General features: G+C 31.6%; 4 protein-coding genes across 6 annotated transcripts; 3 read left to right on the top strand and 1 right to left on the bottom strand.

Annotated features, from left to right (window-relative positions):
• The first annotated feature begins 270 nt into the window (after positions 1–270).
• Positions 271–9,502, top strand: LOC103569926 (proton channel OtopLc). 2 transcript variants are annotated; one of them, XM_008547481.2, is made up of 9 exons: positions 271–1,365; positions 4,734–4,965; positions 5,041–5,155; positions 6,518–6,734; positions 6,796–6,953; positions 7,029–7,242; positions 7,320–7,464; positions 7,526–8,389; positions 8,463–9,502. In XM_008547481.2, the coding sequence occupies exons 1-8, from the start codon at positions 510–512 to the stop codon at positions 8,361–8,363; spliced, it is 2,775 nt and encodes a 924-aa protein (XP_008545703.1). In that variant the 5' UTR covers positions 271–509; the 3' UTR covers positions 8,364–8,389; positions 8,463–9,502. The 2 variants fall into 2 exon arrangements, with proteins under 2 accessions (XP_008545703.1, XP_008545702.1); XM_008547480.2 differs by having other exon boundaries at positions 7,308–7,464.
• Positions 8,533–9,502, top strand: LOC106693603 (uncharacterized). The gene has a single exon (XM_014441987.2). It carries the CDS (start codon positions 8,533–8,535, stop codon positions 8,974–8,976), a length of 444 nt encoding a protein of 147 aa, XP_014297473.1. The 3' UTR covers positions 8,977–9,502.
• Positions 9,503–9,593: 91 nt separating this feature from the next.
• Positions 9,594–19,352, bottom strand: LOC103569928 (putative protein FAM10A4). The gene is made up of 5 exons (XM_008547484.3): positions 19,195–19,352; positions 18,389–18,654; positions 17,898–18,310; positions 10,267–10,479; positions 9,594–10,099 (listed from the first exon to the last, which is right to left on the bottom strand). The coding sequence occupies exons 2-5, from the start codon at positions 18,651–18,653 to the stop codon at positions 9,863–9,865; spliced, it is 1,128 nt and encodes a 375-aa protein (XP_008545706.1). The 5' UTR covers position 18,654; positions 19,195–19,352; the 3' UTR covers positions 9,594–9,862.
• LOC103569927 (uncharacterized) lies at positions 11,229–17,874 on the top strand. Of its 2 annotated transcripts, none has more exons than XM_008547482.2 (10): positions 11,229–12,417; positions 13,673–13,756; positions 13,830–14,149; positions 14,206–14,410; positions 14,474–15,055; positions 15,115–15,480; positions 15,639–15,868; positions 15,940–16,131; positions 16,204–16,467; positions 16,540–17,874. In XM_008547482.2, exons 1-10 carry the CDS (start codon positions 12,342–12,344, stop codon positions 16,921–16,923), a joined length of 2,703 nt encoding a protein of 900 aa, XP_008545704.1. In that variant the 5' UTR covers positions 11,229–12,341; the 3' UTR covers positions 16,924–17,874. The 2 variants fall into 2 exon arrangements, with proteins under 2 accessions (XP_008545704.1, XP_008545705.1); XM_008547483.2 differs by having other exon boundaries at positions 11,230–12,417; positions 15,696–15,868.
• Positions 19,353–20,630: the final 1,278 nt, after the last annotated feature.

The raw sequence follows: 20,630 nt of genomic DNA, 5'->3' as shown, positions 1-20,630 counted from the left end.
GTCATCCTAGATCATTACGCATGATCTCTTCTTCTGCTTTCAAATTAAATGTGTATATTTTTTACAACTTCAGCGGCAGCTTTATTATCTACTGTAAAAAAACAATAAAAGATATATTTGAAATACTAAAAACAGACTTGAATGTTAATTATTTTGAAAGTTTAGTTTACGCACACGGGTCACGATCGAGCTAGATCCATTTGATCGGCCACCACTACTACTGGTTCCTTGTATTGTTTTCCGGAATATTGAGACCAATTTCTCTAGTCATTGCCCAACAAGGCAAGACTTCTGGTCGCTAAGAAAAGTAAACTGTCAAAAATATTAAAGCTTCTGGATTTATTTTCTCAATCCTTTTAAAGACATCTTTTAAATTATAAAAGATTGACAAAAAAGTATAATAAAATAATTTAGAACTCACGTAACTGAAAATTCCAATACAAAGGTTGACTCGTACGTGACTTCCTGTGGCATAATTCAATTTTAAACCCGACTTAACTTCTGTGACAATGGTAGCTGAGTTAACAGGCATTCCGATTACTGTCAGTGCTAAAGACAAGTCATCATCAAAGTTGTCAGTAGTGTCATTGTCTTCTGATACAGAGGTCGATTCAGAATCACATAATAAAGATAAAAAGAAAAGACCACGATGGATTAGAACAGCAACACGTGATCCCATTTACACAGTTCTAGATGATCGAGATTGTTCATATACAAATAAATCTAATAAGTGTTTAGAAATAGCAATAAGTGCCGTGAAAAGTCAAGCAATCAAAGAACCTGAAGAGCCTTTGTACAGTGTCGTGAAGAAACCGCCAAAATTAATCGACGCGGAAGTCAGTCAAGAAAAATCAAGACAAGAAATATTATCTAAGCAGCGGGAACTTCACAAGTGGCTTGAGTCTTCATCAGCAGCTAAAGAACAAGAAATGGATGAAAAGCCAGATGATCCTTGGGCCGCTCCAGGTATTTCTGTTCCTCGAGGTGTGATTGGAATTGTCGGGCCTTACGGTCGCGCTTACACGAATCCAAATGAAAAACGTGAGTACATGCTTGAAGAAGAGCTAGAAGAAATAGAGGAATGTCCAGAAGACATTTCAACTGCCGTTGATTCAATTGACGGAAGATACAGAGATAAAAATAACAAATCTGAATATGATGATGACAAGGACAGTCATATTGTTAAGAAGGAAATAAATCGCAGACCTAAATGGCGAGTTATAAGTGAAGTTGACGAGCAAGAAATAATAAAAGAGATAACGATGGATAAAGAAACTAGTCTGGACAATCGGGATAGCGATTACATTGATGACATTTATGGTGATAAGCCGCCTAAATATTTTTCAAAAGACAATTATGATAACGGTAAGAATTATATTGGAATAAATAATAAAATTATTTATGTTAATATCAAGTGTTTGTACTTTAACTCAATATGCAAGTCGTATTACGGTACTAGACACTGGAGCTGTGTTCGTTAAAAATATGTAAGTACCGGTAGAATAATTCGCGCTACGCATATACAAAACATTGACGTGCACTTGATAATTTAATACTTGCATACATTGTTTGTGTATGTTAATATTCTAAAAGTATTTAAGGTGAGAGATTCAATGCTATGAGTAATGACATGGAATTTTAAAAATATGTCCGAGATGTAGGTGAATTATTTTAAATTAGTTTGTAGCCGTTTCTTTTTTATCAGCACTTTCGAATATATTTAGGCCCTTTTTTAATTGATCATAAAAAGTACTTTCTCCTTGAAGGGATAATTTACAACAGATTTTTTTGGGTTTATTTAAAATTAGGGAAAGTTACATTCTATAAATAAATATATTATCAAGGTATAATAAAGAGATACCGCTTGACCTAAATCATTTAAAATCTCGGGTATTTGCTGTAAAAACTCAAGCACTTTCTTTAAATATTTGAATTACCGAGTTGTTTGGTAATAAATTTATGAATGGATCGTATTGATGGAGACTATTAGCGGACAAATTGATTAGATTTGTTGATATTTAGATCAAGTGAAACATGACGTGGATGATTGAGTTGATTGTTGCAGTAGTTTTTGAAGTAAATTTTATTCCGTTACGACATCTGCCGTTACGTATTAAGCGAATCAGTGTCGTTAGACAGAAGCCAAGATGATGATAATGGTCCAATCATGACGTACGTGCATTTGAAATGCTATCTAACAGCTTCTTTCTTACTTTTAAAGTTACAGTTAGAACACAATCTGCTTCTGCATTGGCACGAGTTTCTTTAAATTTTGTTTTATGTATCTACTAAACTCTATATGTATATATTTGAAGTTTTATCAAGATATATATATGATAATTTTATATTTTAGTTTAAATTGATACTCGTTTAGTAATGGAGTCATTAATTCTTGGTCAGCCAGTTAAATTGATGGACCAGTAAAAAAAACGACTTTATGGGAGAAAAAATTATTTTATATTTTTAGTAGAAAACCTGGTGACTTTAATGCTTCTCAGTGAGTTTTATGACACTGGAATAGGAACGTCGCAGTCTTGTAAAAATTTTTTTTGTGTAGTTTTAATTACTTAATACAGCTAACAATTTTTTTTTTTACATGAAAAGTGAGTGTTTTATTTTATAATTGTTAATTTTTTTTTTGTTAATTATGTTAAGTTTAAATCTTTTTTTTTACTTTGTCAAAAATTAATTAAAATAAAATTTTTGTAAAAAATTAACTCCTAAATTGTCATGTTAATAAAAAAATAAATCAAATCTGCTGAGCAAATATATGAATAAATAATTTTTGACAGTTAAAAAATTATGTCGTTTTAAATAATTAAATTTGAAGAAATAATAAATTTTTGTCATTAATCTACAGATAACTAGACATTTTAAAAACTCGAATTTTTTTATGGCCAATCATAAGTAAAGCTACAGAACTACATATTTAAGTTTAATTAACATTTATATTTACAATAAAATATTTAAAAGCGATAAATCTTCAAGAGTTTTAAATATTTAATGATTTTTATTGTCGTAATTGTTTGGTAAAAATTTAAAATTCATGGTGCATAGATTTAAAAAATGTTCATTGTTTTCCGTAAATGTTTTTACTTTCATTAAAAATTATTATTATAATAGTATATAAAAAAAACTAGGAAATAAATCAAAATTCTTTATCTTAATATATTACTATTAATCAGTTTAAATATCGAGCCATGTAATGCATTACATTGAACGGATATGTTGAGTTTAACATGCTTTCTTTCCTTGAATAATTTAATATGCAGGATTGCATGTTAATTATTATAATTTTATTAACATAATTAATTATTCTGTGACGGCGCGTTAAATTTCTCGCGTACAACAGCAGTACATTTTATTTGATTGATTAAGTTGCGTGATATTTAAATAAATTATTGTTATTTTAATATCTTATTCGTCATGATTTATTGTCATACCAGTTATTTGCAATGTTTAATTATTAATTTAATGGTAAATCAACGGGGGACGACTACTGGTATTTTTATGTAAATTTTATTCATATTTTTTTTTAATTAATATTTTACAAGTAATTACTTAATCACAAAAATGAAATTTAATTTGTAAGAATTATAATTGTAAATAATAATTTGTGATTCTTCATAATTAGTACTGTTAAAAATTTTCGTTTTAATTTAAAGCTAATTACTGAATATTAGCGAGTTTGAATCAGCCGAAATATAAAATTTAAATATGATTATAAATTAACTTATTTTTAAATTTTATTTTCACATAATTTTTAATTTTAAAGTCATAACTGTCAACAAATTGAAATCTGTGGATTTTTATTCTTTAATTTATTTAAATGATTGTTTTTTTATTGTCCATAAGTCAATTTTTTTTGAAGCTGATAGTAATTTGAAAAAACTGACATTTAATCCCAATTTATTTTTTTTTATAGATAATTATTTTTTAAATATGAGAAATTTCATAGCAAGACTTTGAACAATTCAAAATTATCAAATACTAATTAAAGTTTAAAAAAAAAAAAAAATTAGTATTCTTGATTTATGGGGTTTCTCAAATAAACGATTCAATTACTTTTAAAAATTTCGAATTGATTAAAATTTTATGCCATGTAAATATATAAAAAGTAAATTATATTACTCTCCATACTTACATTTTAAATTTACTTGCTATTGTAAAAATTTTTTAAAAAGAAAAATAGCTACCGCATGACAGCGTGCATGTAATGTACACTCATATAAATATATATATGTATATACTTATTCACTGTATCAATTTAACGGATTCGCGAGCATGTATATTATATTTAATCTATGGATATGTTATTTTATTAAATATATTTACGAACATCAGTAATGAATTTATGAGATTTGATATTTTATTTAAAAAAAAGTTTTAAAAAAATAATAAATATTAAAATTTATATAATTTAAATAAAATAATGTAATAAGTACTGTAATTTAAGATCATATCGAATGATTGGCTCTGTAATATTGAAAGAAAAAAAAAGTATAATTATTATCGAGACGAATTGTTCATGGATGTGTGAATTGAGATTGAAGAAAGTTGTTGTTAGCGATACAATTATTTGACTTGATAGTTGTTAAGTCGTAAATAATAATAGGAACGTTGATTTTATTTCATGGATCGTATCTTGTTCCTTTTTATTGTAAATTTACGCCTTCGGGCTTTCCCTTTCATTTGTCTAGTATATTATTTAAAAGTTTATTTATATTTTTCAGCAAATAATGAACCCCACGATCGCGACAGCCTGAATGAAACAGGAAGTACGACAGGTGGTACTACAGAAGGGAATCCAGGGATTAGCAGAGATAAGGCTGGACCTAGTGAACCAGCAGATACCAATCAAAGTGCTAAACCTACTTCCACAACGGCACCATCTAGATCACTAGTTTCTAGGATTCTCGCGCGTGCGAGATCTCCTGATGATCTTCTAGATCAACCAGAGCCTTAGTAATTTTTTTAAATAAAAAAACTGATACTATATTTTTATAAAAACTTAAAAATATCTAAACTATTTACTTGTAGCTCGCAACTATGGATCGTCTTATCAAACGTCTATGGAGAACTGCTGATAGTCCTTATGATGGCACTTTGTCTAGCCGAAGTTATGGACACACCAGTGCAATTACTAAGTCTTCAGGTAAATAAATGATAATTTATGCTTTGGTATGAAGAAATAATATAAATGTAGCGTAAAAAAATTTTTGAACCGCGTATCTAGACACGTGTTCTGTAAGAGACTCGTGCTTGGTATCTAATCACTCGATCGCAACGCGAGATTTCTAATTCGCTTGTACTTGAGAAGAAGTGAAATCGCGGTGAGGTAAAGGCGTTGGTCTTTAAATATATACTTATATATTACAAAGTACTATTGTTTTTTAGCTATTGTGTACTGGATAACACATATATTATTGTTAAACCGGAAGTTTGCTTCTTGATTATCTTCAAAAGCTTTAATCTCTACATTATCACTACCGTCTTCCGGTCAAAAAAATTCTATTAACATTTCTTTAAATAATAGAGAAAGTATGACTTTTTTTATGCATAAAAATTATCAATAATTGATTAATTAAAGTTTAACAAATTTACTTCTGTATTTATAATTTTATATAAGAATATTAATATCAGATATCAAAAAAATTCTGCGGTTTAATGTCCGTATAATATGTAAAGTAGTCTAGCGCTTGGTTAATTTTATGATAATAATTTGTCATGGTTATTTACATGCTTGGAATTCGTAAAATTAACTCTGTGGTCAACAAGTATAATTTATAATCTAATAATGTATCAAAGTAACAAGATTATCATTTAATGTGATTCAGCGCTCGTTAAATAACTACTGAGATCTATTTTACAAGAGTAGAAACTAAAAAAAAATGTAATTGACGAATGTTGTAATATTTAAGTTCAAAATTATTCATAAAAAATTTAATCAACGAATAACGTGTACTTTGTAAGAGAATGTCGTGACCCATTATACTTATTACCTGCACTAGACCTTTACCGTGACCTTATGGTCAACGGAGTTATGTTACTTACTCTAAATCGTTACCAAATTATCACATACCTCAAAAAAAAACTCTCTGAGCTCAAAAAAGCGATTATTTGTAAATTTTTAAGGTCTCTAAGCTTCTTGAGACTTAGATTTGATTAAATTTTAAAAAATCAGGCGCGAAAAATTTGAATTATGCAACAAAAACCACAAAATTTTTTTTTTTATTTTTTCTTTTTGAATTATTTAGAAATTAATCGACTGATCAACTTAAAAATCTAATCAGAGATATCGTTGGATAAAAAAAGTTTTCACATACGCGCGCGCCCGGAAAATAGTCGAAATAGTTTTCTAAGGCCTCAAAACGTCGAGATCTGATAAAAAGTCGATTTTTGAAAATTAGAACGGAATCAATACCTTCCCTTTTTTTGAAAATTTTTAATTTTTATGGCGGGAAGTTAGAAGTTTAAATTAAATTTGAATTTCATATATTTTTTGTATTTATTACAGAGTATTTTCTTAATGTATCTCTACGTTGGAAGTATTATCGTAATAATAAGTATTTATCTGTGGGTACTGATCGACAGTTGCGGAAATTTATCAGGTAGCCGAGATGATATCGAACTTGGTGGCACGTCGCTCACTAGATTTGGTTCGCTTAAAAAAGCTCACATCTCACGAGCAAGAACTGCACCAACTAGTTTTTATATACGCGTTGGAGCCTTACGTAAGACAATCAATTAAAAATATTATCATTTGATTCAATTTAATTTTATTTTATTGTTTAGTGTTTGGTCTCGCAACTTTAGTCTTCAATGGGTTAGAAATGGCAATGCATTCATTGATGCAAGGAGCCGAGTGTCTTAATGACATAGTTTTTGTTCATCCAGCTCTTCACGGAATGTTCACATTTTTACAAATGCATTTTCTTTTCGTTAACTCACAGGTATAATTAAAATAATTAATCATAGTTATTAAGACTCTTGTGTATAAATATACGTTATTTGTTCTGTGTAATTAGGTGTTGGTAGAACGTTTTGGATTAGCAGCGAGATTCGGTTTCATACATTTAGCAGCGACGAACGTTGCTGTCTGGGCTCGTCTCGTTATTTGGGACTCAGCATTAGAGTGGACGTACTTTGTACATTTAGCTCAGAGAGGTCAAGAGAAATCATCTTCTTTGAGTCTACGAGGGCTTTCTGGATCCCTTTCAAGACACACTCGTGACATTTTGGGTAATTATATTTGGATACTTTATTTATCTTATTATTTTATTTAAAAACATTATATTTATCTATAGGACATTCTTCAGAATATATCATAGGTAAATACCAGCCAATTTCAGATGAAAAAATAGCCCAGGTAGTGACTCTTCAAGAATGTTTAAATACAAATACATTAGGCCAATTATGGACGTCCAGTATGTCATTTCTTTACCCGTTTATTGTTCAATTTAGGTAAGTAAATTGAATAAAGTAAATTACTTGTACCAAATATTAATTAAAATTTTTTTTTTAGTTTAATTGCAGCAGCGGTGACGTTTGTGATGGGTCAAAATGTCGGTAAAAATCGTTTTTCTCATAAACAAAAATTTCACAGCGTAAAAGACTTGACAGGAAACACGCGAGTGGGCTGCGAAGGAGCAAGTAAAGGTCTTTTTCTTGGTATCCTCAGTATGACAGCTGGCATCGTGGTTATTCTTATCTTTCTTGTCGTTCGTGAAGACGAAAATTTCCCACCTGCAACACTGTCCTGGCTTACTAGCGGAACACTCATAGGAATTTTAAGTTTGAGTGGAGTAATGACAGCCAGTGGTTTAGTTCAAGTGCGGCAAATGTCAATAGTATCACGAGCACCTGCTTCACTGGACAATATTTTATCTAATGTAGCTATCTTTGGTGTTCAACTGTACTCCATATTTACTGCAGTCGTGTGTGCTTGTTTCTTGGCAACTGTTGACAGCGAGCATGAGACGGACAGTCGCGGTCGACATATTATGCTTCTGACAGCATCAGTACTTCAGCTTGCTCAGTGTTTTGCTCAGAGTACATTGATAGCCGAGGCTTCCAAGAGGTCGTGCATCACTCGTTTTCAAATGATGACCAAACCAGCACGTCAAGTCGTTACATTTTTGCTATTTAGCAACGCCGTTCTCTGGGCTTTTGACACAGTCGTCACTCAAAATTGGATATCTCAAGAAATCCAACTCAGGTTCTTTGGTGTACTGGCTTGGGGAATTATTTCACGAATTTGCGTACCATTGTTAGTATTCTATAGATTCCATAGCTGTGTTCTGCTGTTAGAAATTTGGAATAAATGCTACAGAACTCCAAGAGGCGAATTACCACTTAACTGACGGCACGTCTCGTCACAACGTTCAAGGTGCGACATTCAAATTACTACTTCTATTTATTTATCAATCAACTTATGACTTTTTTTTTCCTCACCATTTTAGACCTCAATCAAACAAACATCGCGCTCACAAAAAAATAAAACAAGTAACACTGGATTGTCCCACCCACCGAATGCCCAGTGGTCTTATTTGCGATCCAAATCCTCTTTTTATTGACGACTCGATTCATTACATCCATCCGTACATAGACAGCGCAAGTTGGCTGTATCTGGAAACTGAACCAATAGTTTATCCGTCCAGTTCAAGAGACAATCAGTATCATCGTCATTGTCGCCATCATCATCATCATCTTAACCCACGTCATCGGCGGATTGCTAGTGATCCCGGTGGACTGATATATCTCCAAGACACCAGCTATCGTAATCACTGCAGTTTACATCATCGACGTGGATTAAGTCTCAGTGGTAATGACGTAGTTACTTCCTGTCTAGATGAAGTAATTAACGAAGAAGCAAATGAAGATTATTGTCAAGATGAAGCTGGACAGAAAACACCGACCTTCAGAAAAGTGCCATGGCATCACAATTTGCACATGCTCAAAACTAGACAGACCTAGTTTTTTATTATAAATTTATTTATATTTTATAAAAATCAATGGCACAGTAATTAATTAATTAATAAATTAAAATATGTCCTTCTATAAACGTGCAATATTAAATATAAGTAAATCATGGCTCTATTATTGTTTATATCATAAATATAAAATATAACTCAGCATTACTTGCGTTAAATATTTATACTCATTAAATTAATAAAATAATCTGAGTAATTAATAATAAATTAACGCATAAGTAATGGTAAGTTACAGCCATTTGTTGGGTCATAAGATGTGGGTTACAGATTTTTAAAATAATTATCAAATTTATTGTTAATCCATTGTCGTTAATAACACAGTACTGTACATAATTAACGACAGCTTTGTAATAAATTTATTTTTTTAAAAAAACTACCCGGGAAGTTAGAAAGAAATAAAAATTATTTATAAAAGTATTTACTTAATTAAACACATTAATTATTTAATTAATCCAATTTATTGTATTGTTTAATATTAAATTAATAAATACAAAATATTTATTATTGAACTTTTTTTTATTCTATTTACGAATGTTTATACATGAAAGAATAAAACTCCTAACATATGAGTTTCTTCTTCATAATCTTATAGTATATTAACTTTAAAAATCAAACTCAAATTCATATTTCACTTTTATATTAATAAAATAAGAAATAAGGTGTCATATAATTGAAGTGTGACGTAAATTAAATAAAATAATAATTTTTTTTTTTAAGTCAGAAGTTAAATGCAGATTTACTGAAATGTGTAAAGTGAAAAAATAGGAAAAAATTTAAGTGAAAAAAAACGAACTGTTTTTTAGGATAAGTCTAGACAGTACTCGATGTTAATTTATGAATATAAAGGTAGTAAATTTATTTTATGTAACTTAGTCAAGACCGACATCATCATCTGGTGCAGGAGGATTTGGTTTGCCGGGACAGAACCCACCGGGCATGTTGTCGCCCATCATACCTGGAAACCCGCCAGGCATCATTCCAGCACCTCCACCGAATTTAGACGCAACTTTGTTGATAAGGTTCATTACTTTTGGATTTTTTTGGTACTTGAGAATATTCGATGGGTTGGACGAAATTTCCATGAAAGCTGCTGCTACCTCAGGATCCTTTCAATTTAAAATATATTTAGTAATTTAATTTGTAGTTACTGCAAAAAATTTCGGAGTGGACGCGGGTTAAATCCAGAGTGAATTCGGGTTCAAATAAAATCCGTAATCACTCCCGATTTTTAGAATTTATAATAAAGGAGGGGGGTATTTTACTGAAATTTTACCTGGAATGCCTGCAAAACTTCAGGATCTTTCAAATAACTGTAAAAGTCATTCATCGACGGCTTAGCTCCATCGTCAGTTTGTGATGGACGAGAGTTTGCTTCACGAGCCTTGGCCTCCTCTCGCGCTTTTTTCAAGGCTTCTTGACGTATCTTCTCAGCTTTCTCAAAAGCTCTGCGCTCTTTTTTTCTCTTGTGCTCTTCTATTTTACGAGCCTAAAAAATATTTATAATTATTATTAATAAATTTACTCAAAAATTTAAAAATTACTCAGCAAAAAAAAAAAAAAAAAAAAAAAATTATTTGTAACAGAAAAAAAAAAATTAGTGTAAATTAAAATGTCAATTAGTTATGAAACTTTCATAGTAATAATTAATCATAAATATGAAAAAATATATTTATTTTTTAATATGACGGTCAACGACTGAAATACATAATTCTGATGTCATCAGCATCGTTCAAATCGTTACTTTTAGCTGATGCTATTGCCAAAAATTTTGTCTGATAAAATTTAAAGATAGGAATTATTACTTTTATAAATAACCATACAATTTATTTTCCATGTAATTTATATTTATGGCTAAACAATTAACAGATCATTTATAGATTTTAAAATTGGTCGAATGAGTCAGCGCGAAAATTAGGTACCGGCACGTTATGTGAATTGATGACCAAGTGGACAATTCTTACGGTCAGGGGTCGATGGAAAATAGTTAAATGTGCGAGATATTTCTATATATCGAAGGGATTTGATGATAGGCTGAGAGGCCAGAGGGGGTTAAATTTGTGCTTGAGGGGTCACCATATACGGCGACACGGCCCGGACATATGTCTAAATATAAAAACGCTCGGCGTCGCGATGCTCTACTGTCCGAGCCGCAGAAACATTCTACTATACGGGAAACCTTGTCCCCAGTAAGACATTCAAGTATTTCTATGCATTATAATTTTGTAATCACAGGTCAGATGTATCTCCGACTTCATCTTCATCTTCATCATCCAGCAAATCAAAATTACCATCACTATATTTGTAAAAAAGAATATCAACCGTAATAAAACTTTCCGTGAGTTCTCTGACGTAAAGTAAAATTAAATAATAGATTCTGGCTCTGTTTGCTGGCTGATGTTAAATTCCGTAATAAAACTCTTTTACTTGTTCACATTTATAATCCCCAATAGATAAACCAATTGGATTAATATAATACCTAAGATATGACTGAGTTTGCTGGCAAACTCTGTACTCTTAACGTTAAGTCTCTCTGACTGAATGTCACGTTATTTTGTTGTAAAGTCATTTCAGACGACGTCTAATTTCCTACGTCGCTATCCATGTCGTAAACGACCTTGCCCTCTTATATATTATCTATTTTAGTTAATTTAATATTAAATATATCACCAGCGCTGCGAATTTATAAATTTTACTCGACCAAAATATCATAACTCTGTACTTCTATTATTAAAAAAATATACAACCGAGTTAATAAACAAACAAAATACATATAAAAATATAAATAAACTAATCCAGCATGATTGACAGCTACCGGCTGTCAAATTCACGTAGTAAGTGGGTTAGATATTTATAAATTTACAAATAAATATTTTTATTTAATTCCACAGACTTTATTTGATAATTAGTTCATTTGTTTAATTGTCAGGATCAGTAAGTCAAGTATTTTTTATCAAGAATCACGTCAACGTGAATGAAAAGCCGAGGAGAGAATTGACAGCAAGACAGCAGAGGGAAAGAGAAAAAAAGTAGTGTGATATGTTTGAAAGAGTGAGGAAAGAAGATCACGAGGAGGCAGGGCGGTGATAGTGGAGCAGATTTAGTCGGGCTATGAGAAGACGACGCACGGGTTGGTTGGTTGGTGGTAAATCTTATGTAGACGTGCAAGAGGGTTTCGCGAACGTTGTGCAAATCGACGTGGGACAGTTTATTGTGAGTAAGGAGTTAAAGAACACGACCAACTCAAGATTACTAATAGAGTAATAAATTTATATATAAAAAAAAGCTGTCCCCGTCGATCCAGGTGTCTGACGAGGTGTAATTTTCAGTAGTGATTAGTGAAACGACGGGATGACGGGCTCGGCACGTCTGAGACCCGTTGTCGTGGCGGGCCTCATACTTGCCCTTCTAGCTGTCGCCTTACGGGGTAAGTTTATCATATAATTTCAGTGTGTTATCACCTAGACCTACTATTTGTTAATAAAATTATTTTATAATTTTATTAAATCTTAAAATATTTTTTATTATTTTTTTATTAATTGCTCTTGGCAATAATATGAAATTTTTAGTGTCCAAAGTATTTATAGGGTACCAAGTATTAGTACACTGCCATCGTTACATAAAGTCGAGAAAAGGTCATTTGTTTAATGAAATTTTTAATTTTGAATACCTATTTTTTTTAATCATTCTCATGTTATTGATTACTATCAATACTTTGATATGTATATATATTTTTTTTCAAAGAGGGATGATCAACTTTATTGACGTATAATTTGTAAAAAGAGACATGTTTACTAATAAATAAAATTATAAAAATACCGTTGGGTTTATTATAAAAACATGACACATTTATGTCGACGTATTAAATGATGCCGTTAACTGACGTAAATATGACGATACTAGGAAAGTCAATGTTATGTAAGGTTTACATCTAGCCCTCGTGGTTCATTGAATTTAAATAATCATTTGAATTAAAATTTTAAAAAATTGTTTTGTTTTAATTGAGGTCTTGATGAGAGAATCAAAAAAATAAAATAAATTACAAGCAATGCAATGGCATAAATAAAAATTATAAATACTCAGTACCCAGGGCAAATACGTACAAGGTAGCAACATAAACTACTTTGTATTTAAAATGTATACAAATAATTTATTCTTATGAATAGTAGTATGTGTGTTCTCGGCCCGTGAATACCGCCTACCCGTCTAAAATATCTAAACTTAGATATCGGGCCACAATCGCAATAAGCTCAGTTAGTTTACAACTGACGATTCGATTATGCTTTCCTCACACCATTTGTATGATTTTATAAATTATACTTTACTACTACGAGCTTGTTGTCAAATAAATCATGATCCCAATAACTTTTTTTGCCTCTCGTTGATGATTTCTGTTAGTTAAATTAATTTGTCGCTTGGTCACGTCCATGGCCGAGATGTCGAGATCGCTGTTGAACTTGGGACGCAACAAGTTGGTATTAGACAAAGTTTGTCTGACGCCTGAAGAATTTCTGTCTGTGGTATGCGATTTCTAACCGAAGTTTCTTATAGGTCAATTTGTTAGCAATTGTCTTTAATTTAAATACACCTGTCGTGAAAGTAAACTTTTAAATTCGCTGTTAAGATTAAGCTAAAGTTTTATTTACTTTTTTTAATGGGAAATTAATGGAGATATTTTTTAGATGTGCAAGGTGATGACCAGCTGGATGTATCTGAAGTTCAATGCCGACCTTATATCGAAAAAGCTTTGAAAGATCTTGGAACAGGTAAAATTTGATGAATTTTTTTTTATAAACTAAATTTTGGCTTTGAAACTTCTGGTATATTTTTTTTTTGAAGGTAATGTTGACGAAAGTAGTAGAGAAGATGATGGAAAAGAGGGTGGAGACGGGCAGGAAGTCAGTAATGAAAAAGTAGATGATGGAATACAAGACAGTAATGAAAAAGAAAGTGGACAGGGTAGTAATGAACAAGAAAGTGGAGAAGAGGGTAAACAAGAAAGTGGAGAAGAGGGTAAACAAGAAAGTGAAGAAGAGGGTAAGCAAGAAAGTGGAGAAGAAAGTAAACAAGATAGAGATGAACAAGAAAGTGGAGAACAAAGTAATACATCAGTTGATGTTACTGAAAGTGAAGAAAATAAAGAACAAGCTGATGAACCTGTAAGTTTACTTTTAAATAAAATTTAATGGGTAATTAATGATTAATTTATTTCAAGGAAAAAAAAGAAGATGGAAGTGAAGAAAGTACAGCGGAAGTTGCTAATGAATCTAGTGAACAAAATCCTGATGATAATAAAGATTCGGTAGAACAGAACACTGAAAAACCTGAAGAAGAACCTGGTCAAGAGTCTGAAGAAGCTGATAAGGGAGACGAGTCGAAAGAAGCTGTGGAAAGTCAGGAAGAAAATGCTGAAGTTTCAGGTTATTGACTTTATTTATTTATGTTTGGTGTTTGATAAATATATTTTTTTTATTTGATTATAGAAACTGATACCGAAGAAAATGTCGAAATCGAGAAGGACGAAATACTGGAAAAATCCGGTGAGGTAGAAGCGAATGCGGAAAACGAAATCGATTCAAATGAAGCTAAAGAACAAGAAAATACTAAAGAAGTTAAGTCAGAAGAAACTGGAGATGAGGTTGAAAAGAGTGAAGAAGTAACGGAGGAAAAAGACAAAGCTGAAGAGTCTGCAGAAGCTGGAGAAACTGTGGAGGAATCAAAAGAAGACGAACATGTTGAAGGTGATTTGAAGAGTGAGGAAGCTAAGAGTGGTGAAGCGAGTGTAGAAGATACGAAATCTGTTGAGGAAGTTGCTGAAGAAGTTGAGTCAGAGGAAGCTAAAGTAAGTGAGAATGAGAAAAGTGATGAGAATACGGCTGAGGTTGAGACTGAGTCTGAGGGAGAAGGAAGAAGTGAAGAAGATAAGCGTGAGAGTGATGAAAAAAATGAAGACGATGCAGAAGTGTCTCGTCAAAAACGAGATGTTGATGTAGATGTAGATGAAGAAAACACAGAGGGTAATGAAGAAAAGTCAGAGGAAGTTACCCAAGACTCAAAAGAAGACGGTACTGATTATTTTATAATTTATTTAATTTTTTTTATAATAAGTATAAATATTTTTTAGGTAAAGTTGATGAGGAAACGTTTCCTGAAGAAGATTTAATCCAAGAAATTGAAATTCCTGATAATTTAAGAGCTCGCGATCATATTAATCAGATACTAAGACTAGACCAAGACAATGAAGAAAAAGAAGCGGCCATTGAAAAAGCCGCTGATGTGATACTAAAGGAACTAAAGAGATTATATGACACGGCTATTCAGCCACTAGAAACTCTATACAAATATCGTGATCTCAGTAACCGTCACTTTGGAGATCCTGAAATATTTTCAAAGCCACTGATTTTATTTATGGGTCCCTGGAGCGGTGGAAAATCTTCAATTATAAATTATCTCCTTGATAATGAGTTCAAGACAACCGCACTCAGAACTGGTATGTTAGCGCTTCAATAAACTAACAGTTGTTCACATCCATTTTCACCTCAAAATAACAGTTGTATTAATATTTAAAACCCCATCGTGAGCATTTACTACTAACAGTCTTAACTAGAATGTGAAATAATACGTAGATAGATACAGATAGTCTTTTAGGCGGTTCGCAAGAATGCATTGAAGAGTCTTGCAAACCGCCAAATGGAACTGATGCAGGAGCGGAGCCATCACCGGCCTACTTTAACATTGTCATGCACGGAGAGGAAGAAGAAGTATTAGATGGGACTCAACTGGCTGCCGACTGGACCTTTTCCGGGCTTCAAAAGTTCGGCCAGGGATTGCTGGATCGTTTGAGGGGATTGAAACTAAATAATAAACTGCTAGAGAAGGTTATAATCATTTTCATAAATAAATAAATGATAAAAAGTGCAAAGAGACATTAACAATATGAAATTTTTAGGTAAACATCGTTGAGATTCCAGGAATACTGGAGATCAGAAAACAAGTACAAAGACTCTTTCCATTTAATGATGCCTGCCAATGGTTTATTGACAGAGCAGACATTATTTTCCTGGTCTACGACCCGTCCAAGTTGGACGTCGGACCAGAAACTGAAGCTATTTTAGATCAACTCAAAGGACGAGAGTATCAAGTGAGATGCTTACAAACTTGGCTCAGTAATAAATTTTAAATGATCATATTAATCCGTTCTTTTGTTCCATAGACAAGAATTGTTCTCAATAAAGCTGACCAAGTGAAACCGGAAGAGTTAATGAGGGTTCAAGGCGCTTTAATATGGAACATTTCACCTCTTATGTCAAGTGCAGAACCACCTGTAATGTATTCGACGTCACTTTGGTCGATGCCTTATGAAGCTGGTGCACCCACTCGTCTTCTCTATGCTCAGGAACGCGCATTTTTGCGGGATTTACGAACGGCTATTGATAAAAGAGTCGAACACAAGATCGCTAGCGCAAGAAGATTTGCCGTAAGTTTAAAAATATCAGTTACTCTCAAGTAATTAAAAAAAAAAATAATAACAATAATTTAATTACCGTAGGTAAGAGTTCGTAATCACGCAAAGATGGTAGACTGCTATTTGACGACTTACTACAATCACAAATCATTCTTCGGCAGTAAAAAGGAAATAAGTGACAGAATTATTGAAAACCCACAAGAGTATCACATTTACGAAGGACTGAGTACACTGACCAACATATCTCGCTACGATTTACCAGATCCTGATGTCTATCGTGACTTTTTCCGCCTCAACCAACTCTACGACTTTCCACTACTCAGTTCAACTTGCACGTATTTCCGTGGATGTCCCATCAACAGGCTCGATGTTGCCATCGCTTACGATCTTCCTGAGCTAGTGGGCAAATACAAGAAAGCTGTTGAAGCAGCAATCCATGAAGAAAACGGCCAACCACCAGCAAGTTGAAGGAATTTAAACCGTGCGATAAATCGCGCCTAAAATTCGGGCTCTTGGTCGTATTTAACCGTCGAAATCGTTAAGCCCTAATATGTTAAAATAAAAATAAAATATACAAAGTACTGAACGAATCCTTGCCACCAGGATTTATGATGACACTTGCTACTGAAAAGTCAATAGCCAACGTCGCTGCTGGCAGTACAACGTCGAGATTATTGACGAAGCTGATTTACAGTGACAAATACCTCAGTGCTTTCAGTGTCTCCTTGTTCCGTTTTATTGATTAAGATACATTAAAATGTAAAACAAACTGGAATATCTAATGTGTTTTTATCGATCATCAGCTATTTCAAGTCATCTAATATTTTTATCTACAAAACTTTAGATACTTTTACTATCGATAATAAGCTCATTTGATTTTATTTAATTATATTAATTTAAATTTATTATTATTATTATTATTATGATTATTATTACTATAGTTAGATAAGAAATAATGTGTTCGTATGATGAAAGATAAATAATAATGAATGACACGAGATTTACGATCGATCATAATTGTTTAAAAATATTGTAAAGTTTGTGATCAAGTTTTTGAGTTTTTTTTCTTTCGCTATACTCATGTGCATTTTTTTTTCGTAGCACTATTTAATAGATCGTATATTTATTGCGTAAATTTTGTTTTCATATCTCATATGTAAACTTTATTTAATTGTCTACCCATTTGTCATTTCGTGATTTGTCTCCAATAATAATGTATCATTATCATAAAAACAATATTATTTTTGTCTTTTGATCAAAGAAAAAAAAATATGTACGACAGTTAACATTTAAATCTGTATTTTGAATAAGATGTGCTACTAAGTCCTTATTAGTGTGAACAAATTTGTCTTCCCTTTGTTATCATGCGATATAATTTATAAAAAAAAAGGCAAACGATGATAAATAAATTTGAATGTACTGTTAATTAATAGGGTACTTACATTTGGTGTTACTTCACGAAGCCACTCGTCAGCTTGCTCGTCAAAATCAAATTTGCAGGCCAATCTCAGGTCAGTTGCTGCTTCTTCAAAGTTGCCTAGAAGTTGATTCGCACGGCCACGGAATTTGTGAGCTGCTGCGCTGTCAGGATTAAGTTCGAGAGCACGGTCACAGTCGCGGATGCAAGCGTTTGGTTTTTTCATTTCTAAATAAACTTGTCCGCGTTTAGCATAAAGCAAAGCTGCTTGAGGGTTCAATGTTATTGCTTCTGTATAAAGTTTTATAGCTTTTTCGAAATCTTTCTCGACGAAAGCTGATACTGCTTCTGAACGTTTTGCTTGAGCTTCAGAGATTTCTTCTTCAGTTGGCTGAACTGTTGGATCACCCATTTTTTGTGGTGGGTCATTGTCAGGTTCTATAATTTTTTTGAATTAATTAATTAGTAAATTATTTTTTAAACTCTAGAGATAAAAAAATTCATTTATTAACTTACCAACAACATTAGTCATGTCAAGTTCGAGTTCACTCTCAGAATCGGACTCTGGTTCCATTACCTCAGGTTCATCTTGAGATTGCATCGGGACTTCCATACTCGGTGCACCTCCAGTAGCTTGCATTGGTATTTTTCCACCGAAATGTTCAATGAATTTTTTGACGAAAGCCAAGTCTGGCAAATGTAACATCTGAGGATTTGCGGTACATAATTCAACGAAACGTTGCAATGGGACTAAATGCTCCTGGTTGAATGGCAGTGACATGCTAAAATTTTCAAAATAAATATTAATATTAATATATTACATTTATAAGGGTAAAGGTACAATTTTTGGCCACAATTACTTTTATCAAACTGTTACATGAGAAATTTAATTATGATCCTGAAGTTAGTAGACAATTAGCAATGTTTTTTTTAACAAATTGATTACAAAAAAAAAAAAAAAAAAAAAACTAAAAATATGCACATGTAAAAAATTAAAAAAACTGTAAGTGCAATTTTTGAATTTTTTTTTACAATTCGTTTTTAAAAAAATAAAAAAATTACTAGACCTCGGCTAACTTCAGTGTCATCTTTTATTTAACACTTTTTCATGAATTAAAGTAAAGTATTGAATTTAAAAAAATACAGCATTAGCCATCAATGGAATTTAAACCCTACTCGAAGTGTTAAAATAATAATTCATAAACTACGTCATTTAAATTAATAACAAACCGCTAAAAAATTTACGGTTATGAAGATGCCGAATTTTGTTTACACAAAAGTAATAATTTTTCATCAGATTTGCTTTTAAAATTTATACTTACTTTGATAAAACAAAAGTTTATCAATTAAATAGCGAGTAGATTCAGTTATACTGAATAATTATTTTGATAATTATTATGAATAATATATGGCACTATGACACCAGCAAAATAATAGCGAATGATGTTTCCGTTTCTCGAAGTTTACCAAATTTACTAGAATAGGGGGTCGGGAGGTGGGACAAATTTGTGTCGCTGCTCCTTTTTTTGTGCATGTCATTTTTTTCTATGGAAACACTACCATAATATCTTGTAATGAGCGTCAAGTAGCAGACTGCGACAACTACAAATTTTAATTAAATAAATAAATTAATTCAAATACTGGAATTTAAAAAAAATGCGCGGGCTGATTTTTCAAATATTTAAATATGCATTTTGAATTTTTGTTGTACTTAGGTTTTATTTATTTATTAACAAATTTCAAATTGTTAATTGTCAGTTACACTGCACTCATTAAGTACATCCGTGCGCGCGAAATTTGAAAATCAGTCATGTGACTTCTCAGCGCGTCAGCATGAAAAAGCGGCTTTACAAAAATAAAAAGTTGAGTTTGCACATCGCCAGGGGCCGTTCACTCTGACCTCCCACCATGCCCAATTTTGGCATGACAAATAAAAAATTTTACCGGACATTGACGGACATTGGACGGACAATTGATTTGTTTATAACAAAATCTAAAAAATTAATTTTGAGGTGCCAAGTTAAGGGAGCTCCAATTTTGTCATTCCGTTGACCGAAAGTAAACAACGTGACAAAATAAAAAGTTTCAACAAACGAGTTTCGTTGTAGTGGTAGCAGTGCATCTAATAATAATAATAGTCAAAAGTGAGAACTCTGGTGGGAATATTATTCCTGCAAGAAAAATTTATGTTGAAATTTTGAAAAATCGTAATTGATACTAAAAAAATGTATGACACGTCTTATAAAATTCTATTTATTGTTTGGAATGTCTTAATTTCTTATATTGATACCCAGGTTTCGGGTTATAGTTGCAAACACTAATTTTTAAAGTTTATTTTTTTCTGTGGAACAATTTTGTTTTTACAACTTCTTGTTATATTTTTTTTTATTTTAATGTAGGTCATAGCAATTGTTAACATAATTTAGTATTATAGTTCACTTTTTAATGTACTAATCTTTGTAGAAAATTTATACTTATTTTTTAAAAATTAATGATATAATAAAATTATATTACTTATAATTGAAAATACTAATTTTTTTTATGTTACATTTGGTTAAAAAATAAAGTTTCTTTAAATAAAATTGACTCAACCAATGTTATTTCATTTATGTCGCAAGAAACTTAAAATTTATTAACATTTATTAATTTATTCATATTTTTGTTTCAACTTTTTAAATACCTTTAATTATTGTATTGAAAAAAATAAATTAAATATCTTACAGTTTTATTTTGATAAAAATCAATTACAATGAAAACA

This window comes from Microplitis demolitor, chromosome 10 (genome assembly GCF_026212275.2).
Source record: "Microplitis demolitor isolate Queensland-Clemson2020A chromosome 10, iyMicDemo2.1a, whole genome shotgun sequence".
NCBI classification, from domain to species: Eukaryota; Metazoa; Arthropoda; class Insecta; order Hymenoptera; family Braconidae; genus Microplitis; species Microplitis demolitor.
The sequence above is the reverse complement of the archived record's forward strand: the minus strand, read 5'-3'. Positions and strand labels throughout refer to the sequence as shown.

Bases quoted from the DNA above. Each gene is read 5' to 3' on its own strand.
- LOC106693603 (XM_014441987.2), top strand. From the start codon at position 8,533: ATGCCCAGTGGTCTTATTTGCGATCCAAATCCTCTTTTTATTGACGAC.
- LOC103569926 (XM_008547480.2), top strand. From the start codon at position 510: ATGGTAGCTGAGTTAACAGGCATTCCGATTACTGTCAGTGCTAAAGAC. The intron at 5,156-6,517 runs GTAAATAAATGA...TATTTATTACAG, and splicing joins TGCAATTACTAAGTCTTCAG to AGTATTTTCTTAATGTATCT. The intron at 6,954-7,028 runs GTATAATTAAAA...CTGTGTAATTAG, and splicing joins TTCTTTTCGTTAACTCACAG to GTGTTGGTAGAACGTTTTGG.
- LOC103569927 (XM_008547482.2), top strand. From the start codon at position 12,342: ATGACGGGCTCGGCACGTCTGAGACCCGTTGTCGTGGCGGGCCTCATA. The intron at 14,411-14,473 runs GTTATTGACTTT...ATTTGATTATAG, and splicing joins AGAAAATGCTGAAGTTTCAG to AAACTGATACCGAAGAAAAT. The intron at 15,056-15,114 runs GTACTGATTATT...AATATTTTTTAG, and splicing joins CCAAGACTCAAAAGAAGACG to GTAAAGTTGATGAGGAAACG.
- LOC103569928 (XM_008547484.3), bottom strand. From the start codon at position 18,653: ATGTCACTGCCATTCAACCAGGAGCATTTAGTCCCATTGCAACGTTTC. The intron at 18,311-18,388 runs GTAAGTTAATAA...AAAAAATTATAG, and splicing joins TGACATGACTAATGTTGTTG to AACCTGACAATGACCCACCA. The intron at 10,100-10,266 runs GTAAAATTTCAG...TTAAATTGAAAG, and splicing joins AAGTTTTGCAGGCATTCCAG to GATCCTGAGGTAGCAGCAGC.